This window comes from Podarcis melisellensis (assembly GCF_964234715.1).
Source record: "Podarcis melisellensis genome assembly, chromosome: 4".
In the NCBI taxonomy this organism is placed as follows: Eukaryota; Metazoa; Chordata; class Lepidosauria; order Squamata; family Lacertidae; genus Podarcis; species Podarcis melisellensis.
Window position 1 is genome coordinate 52581828 of NC_138531.1, and position 18067 is coordinate 52599894.

An 18067-nucleotide genomic window follows, 5' to 3' on the forward strand; every position below is an offset into this window, starting at 1 on the left:
TGAAAAGTGTATCTAAAGACTTGTATTGCAATGGGGTCGGAGAAAACGAGGATAACAAATATGAAGGGAAGTGGATTGCCTGTTTTTCTTTTCTCTCTCCATGCTGGTCTATAAATTCTGCAACCTTGTGGGTGTTCCTCGCTATAGTTTACCAAAGGATGCAATGTTATATCATAGTACACTTCCCCATTCTTTTTCCAAGTAGCTGTTCTTTCATATCATTAATAAGTAGGCAGTCACAGTAAAGGCTGAAACACCAGGTTAAAGGAATTCTCTCTCTCTCCTGTTCTGCTTCCAGATACCTCTTATCTTTCCTTAATGTAATGGGGAAAACTTGGGCCAGAATGAGATATTACTGAGGATACTCAAAACACCAACCCTGATTATCTTCCTCCTCTCTCTTGTTCCTGGCTGGCAACATCTGTTAATACAAAAGCATGGTGTGACATCATCACCATAAGCTGAGTTTCCTTCTGCCCACCAGCACAAACCAATGAAATGGAGGCAGGGAGCAGAAGCCCCTGCTCCATGTCATTCATTATACTTGGCATCAGAGAAGAGAGTGGAGGAGGGAGGTGCAAAGTTGCTGTTTGCTTTTTACATAAAGAGAGAAAATGCATTCCCCCACCCCACCCAAAAAAGAAGACCACGGAGGATACAGGTTTGCATAAAATTTGTATGTACTAATTTTTATCTTTATCTATGAATATTGAAATAATTACTAGGCGACCTCTGTGTCTGCTTAGCCTGCTGTCCTGGTGCTGTTGATGAGCAGTTCTTGCTCCCTTCTAATGGTTCTTTAATCAATGGCACCATCACTGGTATTTTTATTCTCCCAAGTATTTGGGTCCTGGTTCATCTTGTGGTTGAATGAAAGCATCTAGTGTTTGATTTTTGACTGTGGATGGTATAGTGAGTTTCTGCATGATGTAGTGGCTGGCATATTGGACTAGGACCTGGGTCCAGGGAGGTCAGGGAGGTCAGGGTACCATTCCCCACTCAGCTGTGGGGAGTTCACTGGACCAGTCACAGCTTCTCTGTGTAGCCTGCTTTGCAGGGTTGTTGTGAGGATAACTCGGGGAGGTGGAAAACAATGTACACACACCCCTTTAGCTCATGGGAGAAAAGGTAGAATATAAATGGAATAATAAATAATTTTTAATGCATTACTTCCAAAATTGATTATTTTTTTAATGTATCATTCTTCTTTTTGCATTATTGCAATTAGTTGCTTTGAAACTTTTGTGGGACTCAGCACACATCTAAGTAAATAATTTTAAAAACAAAACAAAAATATTTGGACGGGATTCCTTCCAATTCTACAATTGCATGATTCTATGTTTTTATGTAGCTCAAAGATTTGTCCCAGCTGCATTCCAGATTGCCAGTGCTCAGAATGCAGATTTCAGGAGGAGGGTGAATGGATTAGACTCTGTTCAGTGGTAACCAAGAGAGTTTGCAAAGAGTTGTTCCTCCTTGTTCCAGAAATTAACCTGGAGGCCTGGAGGTCTTCACTCATCTCAGACTCAGGTTAAACTGAGTAAATAATGGCAACTTCCCACGAATAAGTCAAGGAGACACATTGCAGCATGATTCCACATTGCAGATGAAACAGGTTCCAGCACAGGGAGTTTACATACTCAAACTGCCACCAACAATGTCACGATGAGGTTGCATCATAGTCTAGACACAGGACAGTGTGGGCTAGCATCTGATGTGGTCAAGTGAGAGAATGTCTTTCCTGCACCAGCTGGAGATGATGTTGCAACATTTAAATTGGCAGATGTATAACAGTGGCAATGTGCATTGCTAGAAGCAGGGAAGATTCCTGAGTGATCATTAAAACATACAACTGATTTCTACCTGCATGCTTACTTGGGGATAAGCTACATTGAATGGTGGCACTTCCTTCTGAGTAAACATCCATGGATTAGGACTGCTGCACATGCCTTAAATGCGGATTAGTGAAATTAATAAACATTTGAGAAATAATATCATCACGCAGCATATCTGAATTTCAAGAAATAAAAAATCTGTGGCATGTCTGGGTTTTTTTTTTTTAATAGGCAGTGTATGTGGTAGATCAGAATCTTCCATCCTTAAGTTCACAATAGGAGGAAAGCTTTGATTGGTGCCATTGGGAGATTTAAAAAATTTCAGCCACAGACAGGCAATTCTGAGCACAACTGTAATGGGTGCAGAAAGTTAAAGCTGCTTCCTTGATTTAAAAATCAAGCATATCAGGACAAACATCACATCTAATCTGGCTCTCAGAAGAGGAACAGACATCTGGCTACATTTTGTAACAGAAATGTTGCAAATGCCTCACTCCAGGAAGCTATTCTGATTGTTTACATTAATGTTCATTCACCTCACAGCTCTGTGTGAGGTCTAATGCTCCCCTGCCCCTTTTCAGTTTCGCACAGTATTTTGTGCAAGGGTGCCAGTTTGGCATAATCTCTATTTTAAAGCACTCAGTTCCTGGGAACTGTAGTTGGTTAAGAGGGTGCTTGGAATTGTAGCTCCGTGAGGGTAAAGTATATGTCACAGAATTTTTCAGGGGAATCCATGTAGTTAAATGTATGATGTGTGGGCAGCTGAAGAAACCTTGTTGAGAAAATGGCTAAGCCTGCTAACAAAGCTCACGCGCGCACACGTACACACACACACACACAAACTATCTATCTACCTATCTAGCATTTGTATACCACTTATATGTTTTGGTAATAAGCAGTCTATAAAGATATGAAATAAATGTACACACTGTAATTCACAGGTGGGTAGCCTGTTGGCCCAGAGGCCGCACTCTGCCTCCCCTGATGACTCCTGAAGCTGCTTCACTCTTCCAGCCCCTCAAACTTCCTTCCTTTCTGTTTGTTCCTTCCATATTTCTCATGGCTTTTAAAAGTGTTCACTTCCCCACTCCCAGAACAAGTGGCATTTTATTTAATTAATTTTTAAAAATAAAAATAAATGTAAATGCCCGTCTTCTATGATTTGAGGAAGATAACTCTCCCTCCCTTCACAAGGTGTTCAATAACAAATTGGTAGGCTCCTGCTTCAATAAATTACTTTCACTTGCTTACTCTCAGTAGTTATTCTGGTTAGAGAGAGTGTGTGTATGTGTGTGTGTAATCTCATCAAACCGTATAGGGTTGCTAGATGCACAAAACCTGCATAGGGACTGGGAGTTCTAATCTGAGGTAGCCATGTTGAAGACTGAAGCAGGATGGTCTTTATCCAGAATTAGTTAATCCAGAATATTTCAGCTATTGCTGGCATGTGCCCCCTTGACAAATTTGCCCTGGGGGAATGCAGCCCCACCCCCAGCTGCAATTTGCCACAGTGAATTGTTTTTCATAAGCACAAAGGTGACTACTACTTGCTACCATTTGTAAAAGGGAAATGACATTGCAGACCTATGTCGCATTATTGCCACAAGGAGAAATGAGCTAAATCTCATAAAGCACTTTTGTTCACAGTGCAGTGTGCACTTATCATTTTGATGGAAATTCTGGGCATGCTGCTGTGGCCTGGGCCTTTGGCTTTACAAATGTTACATAAATGGTAACTTATGTGGTGAGACAATGAGAATAGACTTGCCAGACTTGGCAGGTACAGGATTAAATATACTAACATAGAACCTTATTCAGTTTGCCCCAGGCATCAAGCCAAAGGAAGTTTTTAGTAAATTGGTCTTAAATTAGGTCTTTATCTCTTAAAAATTGAAATGAACAAAGAGCAAACTATTCCCACTATTTCAACAGCAGTGGTGGAGATACTTTCCTTCCCTCACCACCCCCTTCCTCAACTGATGGAGCATTATCTTAGACACTTTCCAGCCTTCCATCGACTCCAGAGACTCCCATCTGAATTTTAGGCTTGAAGGAGTTATTACTTCTGCTACTTCTGCTTCATAGGGTAGACCCATTGAAATGATTGAGACTTGAGTTAGGCATGACAGACCTCCACTGAGTTCAACTCTTCACATAACTATATCTGGATTGAGTGCATACTGTGCTAGGACTCCATCCATACGCAATGTGTGAATAGCTGTCGTCAAATCTACACACCAGTTAACAATGTGGTAGTATATAAGCAGTGAATTAAAAAAGGTCCATCAAATAGAATTATCAGTAAGCAACAAGTGACACATATAGGTGTGTGCCTTTGTGGTCTTGTGGTTTATTTAGTTTGTGGTTAAAAGGTAGTCTTCTGTAAACATGAAATCGGGTCTTCCTTGGTTTGCTCTGCCATATTGTAACCACAAATCATAACCACAGATCACTTTTCTGTGGATTGAATCCCACTGCTGTCCTGGTTGTCATGGAAGAGCTTTTGATCCTGCAGCACCCAAAATCCTAGAAAATTATCTGCATGGAACAGGGTGGAAGACAGTATGGGGAAGTGCAAGCTAGCAAACATTGCCTCCCCTTCTTTCTTCTTAATGGAGGTATTTGCTGGATCAAAAAGCCTTCTTACCAATTGTTGCACAAGGGCAACAATTGGATTCCACCCTGTATATTTTAAAATAAAACTTTTTATATAGTTGTGTTTTTTTTAATAGAACATTTTCTTTCAACATTGCAATTCATAGGAAACTGACTTTCTGGAGTAAACCACAAAAAAGCACGAAACAGATTTGATGTAAGAAACTGAGGCATCTGCTGTTCGATAGCATTTTATTTTATTTTTGAACTTGCTGAAACTTTTTAATGAAATACATTATTTACTGTATTTTATTTATTTATTTTTAAAAAATCAATCGGTCCTACCTCCACCTGCTGATCTGAATGTTCTTTCAAGCTTTTGTGTCAGTTAAGTTAAATAGAATATGTTCACCGATACAGCAAATAGTTTTCGATGTTTTTATAGCTCAAGGGTGACCAATATGAATCAGGTGTAAAAGTAAATGTCCTTTTCTGTTTCAGGGAAGAGCTTCACATTGACCATCACAGTCTTCACAAATCCTCCACAAGTAGCCACGTACCACAGAGCCATCAAGATCACAGTGGATGGGCCTCGAGAACCAAGAAGTAAGTATTCAGATAACATGAAGTCCTAACCTAAAGACACAGAAATAGAATGAACACGCACACCATTCTATTTAATAAACTTTGAATCTGATCTTACAATTAAATTTACTCAGGCTGTAATCCTGTGTACCTGGGCGGGGGCCTTGGGCCAACCACAGTCCTTCAAGCCCGAGCTCCTCTCCCCAGGCCATTCCTTTCACTGGCCTTGCTTCACACTCCCCTTGAGTGTTTCTGCCTGGCTAGAATGTGCCTTCTAACACTGAAAATGCCTTTTGTTTCCTGAAGGTCCAGCCAACTGTACAAAAGCAAAATTTTCATTTGTTGCCCCGCCCACTTTTGCCTCTGGCCCTGCCTTCCCTCACTGGAATGTGACCTCCAGAAGATTCCCCCAAGGAAATGTGCCCCCCAAGCTGAAAAAAGTTCCCTGCCCCTGCTAGACACAGTTCTTTGGGAGATGGAACTCAATGGGGTCTTATTTCCAAGCGAACATGTGTAAAAACTGCACTGTTAAATCTGACTGGCCGCATTTTAGATCTCTAGCTATATGGTTTGGGGAAATCGGTTAGCTAGGAAGTTACACTGTTTTAAACCATACTTTCACTGTGAGGGAGGGGGGCTCCCCTAGGGATCTGTTTTGCATGGCTAAGGATTTGGAAAGAGACAGTTGAAGTGCCTTTTTGAAGAGAATGAACAGGGATAGTAGATGCAGAAATTGACAAAGGATGTGGGATTTCAAACACACCATGCATATCCTTCAGCCTTTCTTGCTCACTTTGGAATTTAGGAATTTTAATTTTAGAAACAAAATAGCCCTGTTCAGACTCCCCCCCCCCCCGTTTCCCCTCAAAGCTGGCTGATGGAACAGAGGTGAAAGGGGTGGGGGAGGCCGAAAAACGGCAACCAGTTGCTCTTGTGTGCAGCTTATTGTATCTCATGCCGGTTTGCAGCTTAAGAAAACAGTAATTCTTGAAGGCAACACTTCAAGCAGGCAGATGGAATTTATTCCGCTAAGGTGCAGATCTTCAGTCAAGTGATTGCCATTTTTTTTTCATTTTTAACAATTAAGAATGAGCAAACAATATATGGTATCTCCAGGGATAAATTCAAAATACTCACATGAGCACAGTGTGTGCAGGAGGGGAAATTCCCCACCCCAAAGCCACCTCGTTGCTGAACTAATGCAATACGTTCCCTTCTCATTGCCCAAGGCAATAATTAACTTTACTGTAGAATACTCATATTTGTATTGAAATATCCTCTTGTATGCTGAGGTTTGTGGTTTCTTCTTATTCCCCACCCCGCCACACGCGCACACACACATTTGGCAGAGGCAGTGTGGCTGTAGCAGAAGTCAAAACGGGAAGAACATAGAAACAAGCGCCCGTGGGAAGGAGAGCATTGCAAGTTAGGATTGAGTTCCAAATCAATTCTGTACATTAAAAAACAACCCTTTGTGTGAAATCGTGGCAATCACTAATACCGATAGAGCACTGGCACTGACTTTAACAGACCTGTGAAGACTTGATATATAATGTTCTTCATCGGTTTCGTTTTTACTAGTTCATCTTGCGAGCTTCAGACTGATGAATATTTCCTCTTTCTTTTCATGCAGTTTCCATCTAAGTGTTTGTCTACACAACTGTATATGTAATCTAGAGGATATTTTTAAAATTAAGTCTCATAGTGCAACATTGTATTTTCCAAGCAAAATGCCATGATATTCAGCTGCCTTAAACATGCAGTACCCTGCCCCAACCCTGCTAGATCCTTATGTGTTTGTGACTGCAGTAGTGTCATGGGTTCGTGCTTACAATGTCACCTATTATTTTTATATTTCTTTAGAGCATTTGTACACTGCTCCTTAGCCAAAAAAGCCTCCCAGAGTTGCTTGCATACAGTCAGGTAAAACCAGACAGTCCCTGTCCATAGGATTACAATCTTAACACACTAACACACACACACACACACAAAGAGGCAGGGAAGGAAGGGGGGAAATAAAACTTAGGTACTAATTCTTAAACAGCTTTTATAATGAATGACCAACTGGCACAGTTCAGGAGGTACAGTATCTGATCGAGCTGGTCTTTTGACAAAGCGGATGGAATGATTATGAATGGCTTATGAATACTGAGCTACATATCTCTCCCCCAATCAGTAATATTACCCCACCCTTTAAAAACAATTTCCTATCTTCTTTCCAGTCCTGGAGCATATATGTATGCCCTTGTGGAGATACCTCCCACCTGCCCCCATCAAACTCAATTTGCAGCAACAGTATAATTACTGGGCAAGGGATGGGTGACCCGTCATCTGCACAGGTTGTGCTACAGGCACATCCTGTGCATCATTGGGTACCTGTTGTGAGCTCCTTGATGAAGGGAAGAGGGTTAGGAGTAGCAGCATCCCTTCTCTTTTCCAGAGCTGATCTGCTCCAGTCTGACCAGCATGTTTGTACCGCCTCTTGGAGTTTCCTCAGCAATAGCTATCCTGCTTAAAGAAGGCTATCCATAGCATTGGATCTTAGGTTCAGCCAGTGACGAATCAGGCCTAGCAGTGCTCATACAGCATTGACAAAACAAACACCTGCTTTTCTTGTTGTTGCCTGGAAATGCACACTTCCTCATAGCTTTCATGTGCACACCCCTTCTTCTGTGATAAACCCATTAGTACTACCACTTGAAGACATTACCTAAAAAATACAGGAATGCCATAGGAGTGAAATTAATAACGGATCTAAAAATGAGGGTCTCCAAATGAGCAGGGGGGTCTCAAAGAGTGGCTCTACATCCTCCAAGTACCTTGTAATTCTTGGATTGCATCCAGACAATGTTATTCACACTTCAGTTCCATTAAAATCGTGACAACTTGCTCTATTGATTTGAATTGGAATGAAGCATGATTAACTTAGTATGGATCCATCCTGTTAATACTACTGCTGCTGCTGCTGCTACAACTGTGTGTGTGTGCGTGCGTGCGTGAGAGAGAGAGAATATTCTAGGAGCTCTTATACATTCTATACCAGGTATAGATTTATTAGGAGGGATGGTCCAAGAAACACAGTAAAATTATATCCCTTCTGGGCCCATCGTGCTAGCTGTCTTCTTGGCAAATCAAGCTTTGCGCTACCAAGAATGTCAACCTATAAGATTTCATATTTTTAAAAGCAGCATGGGGCTTCTTACAAAGCATGGGGCTGCCAATGAACAGACTTTGTACTTTGACTCCCAAGTGGATTTTCACACAAGGATATGACATCTTGTCATGTGATGGACAGGTGGGTTGCACCCACCCAACTGTCAAAATTGTTCTGCAGTATGGAGGATTGATAAAGACCTGGCTCCCAGAACCAAAAAAGTTACCCACCAAGTCTTATATAAAAGATATTAAATGTAGTAAGTATATAGTCTTATGAAATAAATATTACTCCCCCCTAAAAAACAACAACACCCAGCTGCATAGTTTTTAGGAAGCACTTGAGCCTTAAAATATTTGGGGAAGAAAGATTGAAGGGACACTGAGATGACTAATATTTTGAAATCACTAGTAGTTATCCATTAGCAGCCTATTTTCTTTCCTCAGTGAAACACATCTAAATATAGAACTACACAGAAAATAAGGATGGCAATGATAGAGATCTTACTTTATGGTTTCTAAAACGAACATTCAATTTATGATATCTTTTATTTTCCATTGTAGAGGCATCTGAAACTTGCATTCATTAAATAAATTCTGGTGGAGCGTTTGCCAAAAAGACTTAAAAGGTTATTTTCCATGGTGGTGAGCTTATGAATCACAAACCAAAGTTGCTTTTCTATGAGCCAGTTCTTTGAAGAAAATCATTACCTAGATCAAGAAATGTAGTAGACGTACAAGGATTCTTAAATTAGCTACTTTCCCCAAGGCTATTTCAGTTATTGTATTTTTCAATGAACAAATAATGTATTTTCCCTCTTTTGAGTGTGTCTTTAAATGCTTCTCTGCCATTTGAGGATAAGGCTATCAATAGCTGCTAGTGCTAGCCCAGTATCAGAGGCAGATTATCTCAGAATATGATTTGCTGAGGATCATGAGTGGGGGAGAACTTCTGATCTCATGTAGTGCTTGTGAGGCTTCCATAGATTTCTAGTTGGCCACTGTGGGAACAGAATGTTGAACTAGAATAAGCCTTTGGTTTGCTCCAGGAGGGCTCTCATGTTATTATTGTTTTAAACCAGGCTTCCTCAAAATCGGCCCTCCAGATGTTTTTGGCCTACAACTCGAGTGATCCCTAGCTGGTCAAGGGTGATGGGAATTGTAGTCTTGAAACATCTGGAGAGCCGAGTTTGAGGAAGCCTGTTTTAAACACTACAATTATAAACCTATGATCCATTATTTTTTCCCTTATGGAAATCAAGCCATGACCAAATTTCTACTCAGAGATGTGTCCTACTGAGGGTGCCCAAGAGAGGTGTGGGGAAAGAACTATGTACCCGCCATCTGCAGGTTGTGGTGGTGGTATGTGCATTGAATTGATTATCAGTTCTGTAGGCTGTGTGTGTGTGTGTGTGTGTGTGTGTGTGTGTGTGTGTGTGTACAAAATGCCACTATGTGAAGACTCCATCAACAGTGATCTGAACTGACAGCACTGTTCATTGGGCAAGGAGAAAAGGGGATCCTCTCTCAACCACTGATACACACACACACCTATCAAAAGGGTGGGACTCAGTAAAATAAAAAGCAGCAAGCCTCTGTGCACTGAGCTCTGAACTCCTTGAATAATGTCCCCTCCAGTGTGTGCTCGGCATTAAGAAGATTCATAAGCCCTTTCCTGAAATTGCTCCTCCCATTTTGAGTAGGTAGCTGTAGCACCACAGAATGGAAAGAGTGTTTCTCTGTCCTCAGTGCTTCCCTCACTGGCAGCCAGTGAGTAAACAGCCTGGCTCAAATACAGGAACTGCAGACAAAGAAACTTTGTGGTAGCAAATGGGTAAGGGTTGTAGCAGGTGGGGGTGGGGAAGAGAAGGTCTAAGATTACACAACTTGGATTGCTACCAGAGGGGACCTATTTTCACCACCTTATTGTTAGTTTTTGCCTCTCAATTTGCATTTCTCTTTCTTTTGCCTTCATGGTGGAACATGGGAATGCAGGTGGTCAAGCCACTTAGGGCTTTACAGGGCAGCTGCAGCAGCACTCTGAAATAAGCTTGGAAGGGGTAGATTTGCACCACGCATTTAAAGTGCATGACTTCCCCCAAAGAATACTAGGAACTGTAATTTGTTAAGGATGTCAGGGATTGTAGCGCTGTGAGGTGGGGTGTCCTGAGCCCCTGACCTGCCTGGTGGCAAGTCAGTATGTCAAGTCCAGTATGTCAGTATGTCAAGTCAGGAAACAGGGTCCAGGGTCAATCCACATCAGCAAAGTCCAGAAAATGCAGTCCAGGGTCAACAGTAATCAGGAAACCCAGTCCAAAATCAACCCCAAAGCACAGTCCCATGGTTGTCCAGGAGCATTCAAGCTAAGGTCCATCCACCTGAGCAGTTGAGCAGACACAGCCCCTCAGCTCTGCTTCCCTTTTATACTTTGCATGCTGATTACAGCATCTGGGCTTGACGAGGTATGTGGCCCTCACCTGTTCAGAGTCTACTCCAGCTGAGGAATCACACACTGCCTCCCAGAGCTAACTAGCCCCACTTGGCCAGTTAGGGAGCTGTGAGTCCTTGCCTGCCTCAGCCTCCTAGAGCACCCCTTCCGCTGCTCCCTATGACTCAGAGCCTGCCCTGTTTATGGAGACAGGGGCCCTTCTGGCTCTGGTGATGGCTTCTGCTGCTCTGGTTCCTGTACACTGACTGCCATCCCCTCACTATCCTCCATTACCCTGTGAGTACTTCCTTCTCCAACCCCAGTTTGCCCCGGTGTGCCCCAGTCCCAAATACACCCCTCGCTGGGATCCTCTTCCTCCTTCCTGTAATCCTGCCAGTTCACAACACGGTTTCCAGAATTCAATTTTTTGGGGGGGAAGAGGGGAGTCAAGTGCTTTGAATGTGCATTGCGTGTTCTTCAGATGTATGACGTGGATCTTCCAAAAGACTAATCTCATAGGCTTCTAAGACAGATGGGTCAGAAATTGTAAGAAGTTTATGTATTGACAAAATGAAAATTAGTAATGCCAGCTAAATATAAAAGTTATGGCTTTTGAACCTACTACTACTACTACTACACATACATGTATGTGGCATTCTGGGCTGGTTTTTGTTACCTGCTGGCTGTATCTTTTCGATCGAGCCGCTGACAGTTTTGGTTGACCACACCACTTCACTGTTGAAAGTTAATACTGTTTGACTCATTCTGTGCTGTTCTCATCAAGCCAAAGAAAACAAGGGGAAGAATAATCTGCCTGTGTGCAGTTTGGAAACTTCTCAGAGACTCTGCATGCAAAGCACTATATAGTAGCTTACTATATCTCTTTGCAAGCTGCAGAGGAAAAGGAGGAAGCAAACAGCATAGCATGCGTAAGACTATGCAGCACCATGGACGACATGAGAGGGTGCAGGGAACTGCAAGAATACTTGTATGTAACAAACTGTTAGTACAATGGAGAGACTGTTAAGGAAGTTAAAGGGTGGGGGAATACTAAGCCATTCCAGTTTCGACATGCAGAGATGTTTATTTCAGAGGCAGGGGGAGTTGCTCATTTTATCACAAGTGGGTTATTTTGGTTCACGTTGTAAGAGTAAACATTCAAGCAAGGGAAAATCCACTTTTCCTTCCACCACCCCATTTGTTAAGCAAAGTTTTGATGACTCAGGGCATGAGCAATGGCATAGAGGGCCTTTTCATTGGTAGAGTGAGTCGCTTTAGTTACTAGTGGCTGTTTTTAACTCTCGAAAGACAGTTTGGAAATGAAATGGGTTCATTATATTTCTGGGAACACCCCGTTACAAATTTACTATAGTGACTGACTTCAGTGGCTATGATCCAGAGATTCTGTTTTGCATGTAAAGACAGACTTCCATAGGTGGGGCAGCTGTTTGCCAGCAGTTTGTGAAGAAAATCAAGCAGTATACACAGAAGCCATTCTGCATGCAGAATGCTGCTAACTGTACACATAGATTGAGAAGGGCTGTAAAGATTTTAAAACTTTCTTAAAGCTAAGTTAAATTCTTGTGTGGAATTCTTGCTCATGAATGTTGTCAATATTCTATTGCTACTATTGCTGTTTAACATTTACTTTGTGTCCACTAGAGATGGACAAATCAGATTTTTAATTTCATGTGTTCATAAATCAATTTCATCCTGTTTCTGCATTAATCTACAGGGTTCCCCCCCCCAAAAAATGTACCAAGATATACATTATTTTTGTATGCAGTATCTTAACATTATCTTTGAACACCTTTAAATTTAAAATAGACATTTTTGTATGCATTTTGGTACGTTTTTAAAGCTGAAATCTAAAATCTGTCTCAAAATTCAGAGAAGTGCAAAAACTGTAAGATACCTGTATTCTGTTCCACATATTAGTCGGAGAAGTGTAAATCAGGTCAGCTTGCTTAAAAATGGGGTTCAAGCAAAATCTTCAAGCATCTCTAATGTCAATGCAGCACTAGGCACAATATGGCAAAATGAATACAGATTCTGCCCAGGAGACTTAAAAAGTCCCCATTTGTCTCAGAAGATAGAGGTGGAAAGAGAGATTCAGAAATGCCAAATATACTTAGTTAGGTAAGCCCCGCACTGCATAATCAATCACAGGATGCTGTGCACTATTTGAATGGCAATGCCTCTTGAATATTTTATTGGGGGGGGTGACAAAGAGACTTCAGCCCATAGGGATTGGCTCCTATGAGGCACGCTTTTTCTAATGCTTTGGTAAAAGGAATACATTTATTACAAAAAGAACCCCTCAAGTGATGCTAGCAAGCATGCTTCACACCAAAGGCGATTGAAAAGGCACTCCAGAATCACCAGCCAATCAGAGCTGAGGGGAGAAATTCTCAATGCTTTTTGCCAGATTAATTTTTTTCTATGGCAGTAATGGTCCCCTTTGCAAACTCCCCTTTGCACAAGTTTAATGTATTAGGAGCAAGGAAAGCAGCACCCTTCCCTTGAGACATCTGGCTCTCCTCATTTAAGTGTTTTCTTAACAGACTGCTTCTTCCACACTTGCTTTGCTTTTGCATGTCCTCAAACAAACTTGTTTTTGGTGAGTGCTGGAAGATAGAACATGTAAATAAAGGAAGGTTTTTCCTAAACCCTTCACATTCTGGCTGGCATTAGTCTTCACTTTAAAAGTTCTTTTAAAAAGAATTCCTATGTGCCTGTTTTACATTACTTTTACCGTTTTGCCCTGAATATAAGCCGCACCAGCAAATAAGCCTTATCTTTAAAATTAAGGGGGGGGGTTAAGAGAAAAAAAATACAGTACCCTAATATAAGCCACTCCCTTAAAATTGTGTTGTGCTGGTGGTCCTAGGAGCTACGTGCTGCTGTGGCACCTGCCATCTTGCCTCACCAGAAGTCCTGTAAAAGCCCATTTTTATACGGTCACAAATTTAAGCCGCACTTTAACTTTTCACAGTCGGAATTTGTGGGGAAAGTGCGGCTTATATTCAGGCCAATATGGTACTTCAGTGGACAGGCTTATCTCCAAACAAGAACTTATGAAGTAAGCCACTTTTTCTAAACAAGGAAGTTACACGTTTCTGTGTACAGAAACGTGTGTATCCACAACTTGGGTGTACACCTCCAGGACCCTTCACACATAACAATCAGTGCCGGATTTACGTATAAGCTAAATAAGCTATAGCTTAGGGCCCATCTCTCTTGGGTCCCCCAAAAAATTTAAATGAAAAAAAACAAACAATTGGATGTACATTTCCAAAAAAATAAGATAAAAAACAAATAAAATAAAACAGACATACAGGTTGAGCTTAATAATTATTTCACGATTAATATACTTCTTCCTAATTGTATTTCACTATTAATATACTTCTTAATTGTATTTCAGTTCATCAATTATTTTGATAAAATACATATTTTGTTACGTGCAAATGGCTTTAGATACCTGTTAGATCCATAAATTACCATATAGCATATATTAAACACAAAAGCAGCGACAATTTGTTGTTGACAAAGGACAGCTGGACATATAAAGGGCCCCATTACTTTCAGTAGCTTAGGGCCTCATCAAACCTAAATCCGGCCCTGATAAGAGTGATCAGTTTTAGGGGTTGGCATGTGCATTCCACATGACACCTGGTATCCTGTGCCTCATTAGAAAACCTGCCTTTTTAAGGATTCCCAATTGCGTGTTATAAATAAGACTCTTGTTTTTGCTGGACTGGCATGTTTACCCCTCTGAAAGTTCTGCACACCTAGTTTGTTTATGTGGAGGCTTTTCCAGAAGTGATGCTGAATGAGTAAAGGAGCTGAGAATAAGGATGATGGTGCAATATTTCTCCCTCATCTGTGCATGCTGTTCATTGTCATGGGTCAAGACTCCTGTTGTTCAGTGGAGAAGCCTGCAATCCCCAAATGCTGCTTATTTGCCTGTTGGACTTGGGGACAGAAAAATAAAGGCAGCTGTGGAAAATATTGATTTGATAATCTTGGAGTTTATGGTAAAGGCATAGGTTTGCATAAAAAGCAAGATATGACATTTTGTACTAAAATTCTTAAAAAATTCTTATCATCATCATGACCATCATGATCATCATCATCTCAGCAGTCATTAGATTATAGTGCATTTGGATTAAAAAGAATACCAAGGAATATATTTCCAGCCCCATCCACCCTAAGGCTTCTTTCATTAATGTGAAACATTTTGTTTAGGCTGTGATCCGTTACACACTTGCTTGGGAGTAAACTGTATGGGTTATTTCTGAGGAAACATGTACAGGATTACATTGCATGTTGATAAAATATAGGATTACGTGAGAAATATTACTTAACCCACTGACACTTTGTTTCAGTTTTAAATTCACATTCTGTTTTTGTGAGGATCAATTAATTAAAATGATTCATTGCTTCATATGTGGAAAACCTTGTACGTAGATTCAGTAGAAACATAGAATTGTAGAGTTAGAAGGGACCACAAAGGTCATCTGGGCCAACCCTAGTTTAAGCTTGTGACAATCCTTTGCTATGGGTCAGGCTGAAAATGTGTCACTGGGCAAAAACCAGGCCCCCAGATTCATAGATTCATGATGGTTTGAAACTGGGGCTCCTAAGTTTGGGCTCTTAAGTAATACTTGGAATGTAGTTGCTAATATCTTTCATTTTGTAGGTGTTAGCTATTCACATACATACAGCCACTTCATTCGTTATAATTTTGCAGATCCATATGAATGAATGGGGGTATTTTTTCACACACTAAGTTAGATCTTACCCCTTAATTGCTATCAAAAAGGGAACTGCTTTAACTCTTGGAAGCACTGGTAACTGCAATAAAATTAGTATCTACTGGACTGCATCATGTGTATACAACATCCTATGCAGAAATATGATGTGTGATGAAAATGATGTGCAGATGTCACATGTGAGGATCACCATGTGGATTTATTTCTTTATTTCATTTGCAGGCTAATAACCTGCAGCCAATCTCTTGTTCATGTGCAAAAAACCCAAAAGAACCAGCATGAGTGATCCTGTGTAGAGGACCTAGACTCTTCATTGATCACAACATTCACAAACAAGTGCTTTTCTGTAGCATGAAGTGGTTCTAATCTAACATGAAGAGAATTGGCAACAATCGGTGCTATAAAAAGACAACAACCACGTCTACTGACCATTTAATTAATTACATGTATTATTCTAATAGATTTCAGTAGATTTTTTATTATTATCATTAAACATCTTGCCAGAAAAATAACAGTCCTCAAAGTCATGCTGAAAACCACACAGAATAACAACTGACGAAAATATGAAAGGAAGGCATCTCACAGACGTGTTAAATTGGATGCATAAATAGTTCTGAACTGAACTTCTAATGACAACTGTATCTTATATGTATTGTTAGATCTGCCAGGCGTTACTCTGGAATCAAGATTCTGACCTCAAGGCGTTCAAGCCACGAGGCTGAAAATAATCACCACGTCGATGACATTTTACATATGTACACAGCTTGCACGACTCCAAGTGTTTGCGTTCGAGCCGAGTGTCTTGAATCCAAGTTTGAATTTGCATTACTGACAAATGAAAGAAAGGCTTTTGCATTTGAACTATTAAAAAGTATTAGATAAAAGTATTTTTCTTTTTATCTTTTTAACAAGAGCAGGAGGGAAGTGGAGTGGAGTGGAGTGGGTGTAAAAGATACAATCACTTCTCAAGTCCTGTGCTCCCCTCCCCTTTCCATTCCTGTGATAATTTATAACTCAGTGTGGAATCCGAGACACAGTGAGCTGTGCCAAAGGATCTGGCAGGAGGAAGAAGAGACGAGTTGCTCAGATTTGGAACATCAGCACAAGTTATAAAATTTAATTTTAGCTACTAGGCACTACTTTTAAGTGTGTGTTTTCCTCTTAGAACTCTCCTTAAAAAAAAAAAAGTCCAGTGTCCTCATGAAAATGCTTTCAGGGCTGTGTGGAATAGTGTTCTGTAGAGCAGGAGACACGTTTGACTTTTTCAGGCAGGGCTAGATATTCATTTGATGACCCACCTCAGGTGAAAATAAATGGCACTTATGTGTTCAGATTTTATTTAATACCCCAAGGAACAAAAGAATGAGATGCAAGAGGCTTTTGTTGTGGATTTTGTTGCCCACAGCACACACATCAGTCTATGTGATATGTTTGGAGAGGTTCCTCTCTGTAAGAGTTTCCATCACTAAAACTGCAGGGGCTATCTCCTAAAGAAGAAGAATTCCTTCAAAAGGAAGACTTACTCATTGCAGTAAGTAAATAGAAGCAGCTTAGGGAAAGGAGTGGAGTAGAATTATTATTTTTTAAGGCTTAGCAGCATCAGAGATGCAGACGTTTTCACTCTTTTCAGACAAAATAAAAAGGAACTGGTTGAAAGAAATAGAGCAAGGGGGAAAGAATTCCATATTTGGGTAGAATATTTGCTAATGTTCTGCCTTTTGTGAGTCTCTTGATGTCAGCTGATATGTTCACCCCATCCCAAGTGTGACAGTATGCGTGCATCATTCCAGCACCAGCTCCTTTTCCTGAGTGCTGCTAGGATATTGTCTAACTGCACTGGTACAGAGATGAATCAGTCACCAATAAGGAAAGTGGAAATGTTGTTCAACAAATATGTGGGTTTTTTGCATTGCAATAAGTAAAGGGACCCCTGACCATTATGTCCAGTCGCAGACGACTCTGGGGCTGAGGCGCTTCTCTCGCTTTACTGGCCGAGGGAGCCGGCATACAGCTTCCAGGTCATGTGGCCAGCATGACTAAGCCGCATCTGGCAAACCAAAGCAGCGCATGGAAACGCTGTTTGCCTTCCCGCCAGTGTGGTACCTATTTATCTACTTGCACTTCATGCTTTCAAACTGCTAGGTTGGCAGGAGCAGGGACCGAACAACGGGATCTCACCCCGTTGCAGAGATTCGAACCGCCGACCTTCTGATCGGCAAGCCCTAGGCTCTGTGGTTTAACGCACAGCGCCACCCGCGTACCGCATACAATAAGTACATACCTCCAAGTTGGATTTCCCACAAGCACGTTGTCCCATGGGCGTAGAGCAGCTTCTACCAAGAGGCAACCTCTGGCCCCTCTGATGTTCCTCAGGATCCATGAAGGAAGTTAACAGAGGGCTGAACTGTACTGTAATCTTTCTGAGCTTAGGAAGACAAGACAGGATGCCTTTACTCATTAGTCTTCAGTCATTGCAGACAGAAGGTCTCAGTTTCAGTCCTTGCCATCTCTGGTTTAAAAAAATATCAGGGAGCACGTGATGAGTAAGACTGCATTGACTAGTTGGATGAGTTATCTGACCAGGCATATGGCATCTTCCCATGCTCTCTGGATGTGCATTCCCTGACAGTGTAATAATTATGTAGAACATGAGCAAACTGCAGTTGCGTGTACATAAACAACATTGCGGTGTGTGT

General features: G+C 41.2%; 1 protein-coding gene across 3 annotated transcripts in view; it reads left to right on the forward strand.

Moving 5' to 3' along the window:
* RUNX1 (RUNX family transcription factor 1) overlaps positions 1–18067 on the forward strand; it is a 186529-nt gene that overhangs the window by 125228 nt on the left and 43234 nt on the right. For all 3 annotated transcript variants that reach the window (XM_081908748.1, XM_081908747.1, XM_081908749.1), the window contains one exon: positions 4932–5036. In XM_081908748.1, coding sequence (XP_081764874.1) covers positions 4932–5036 — 105 coding nt within the window. The remainder of the gene's footprint in view (positions 1–4931; positions 5037–18067) is intronic.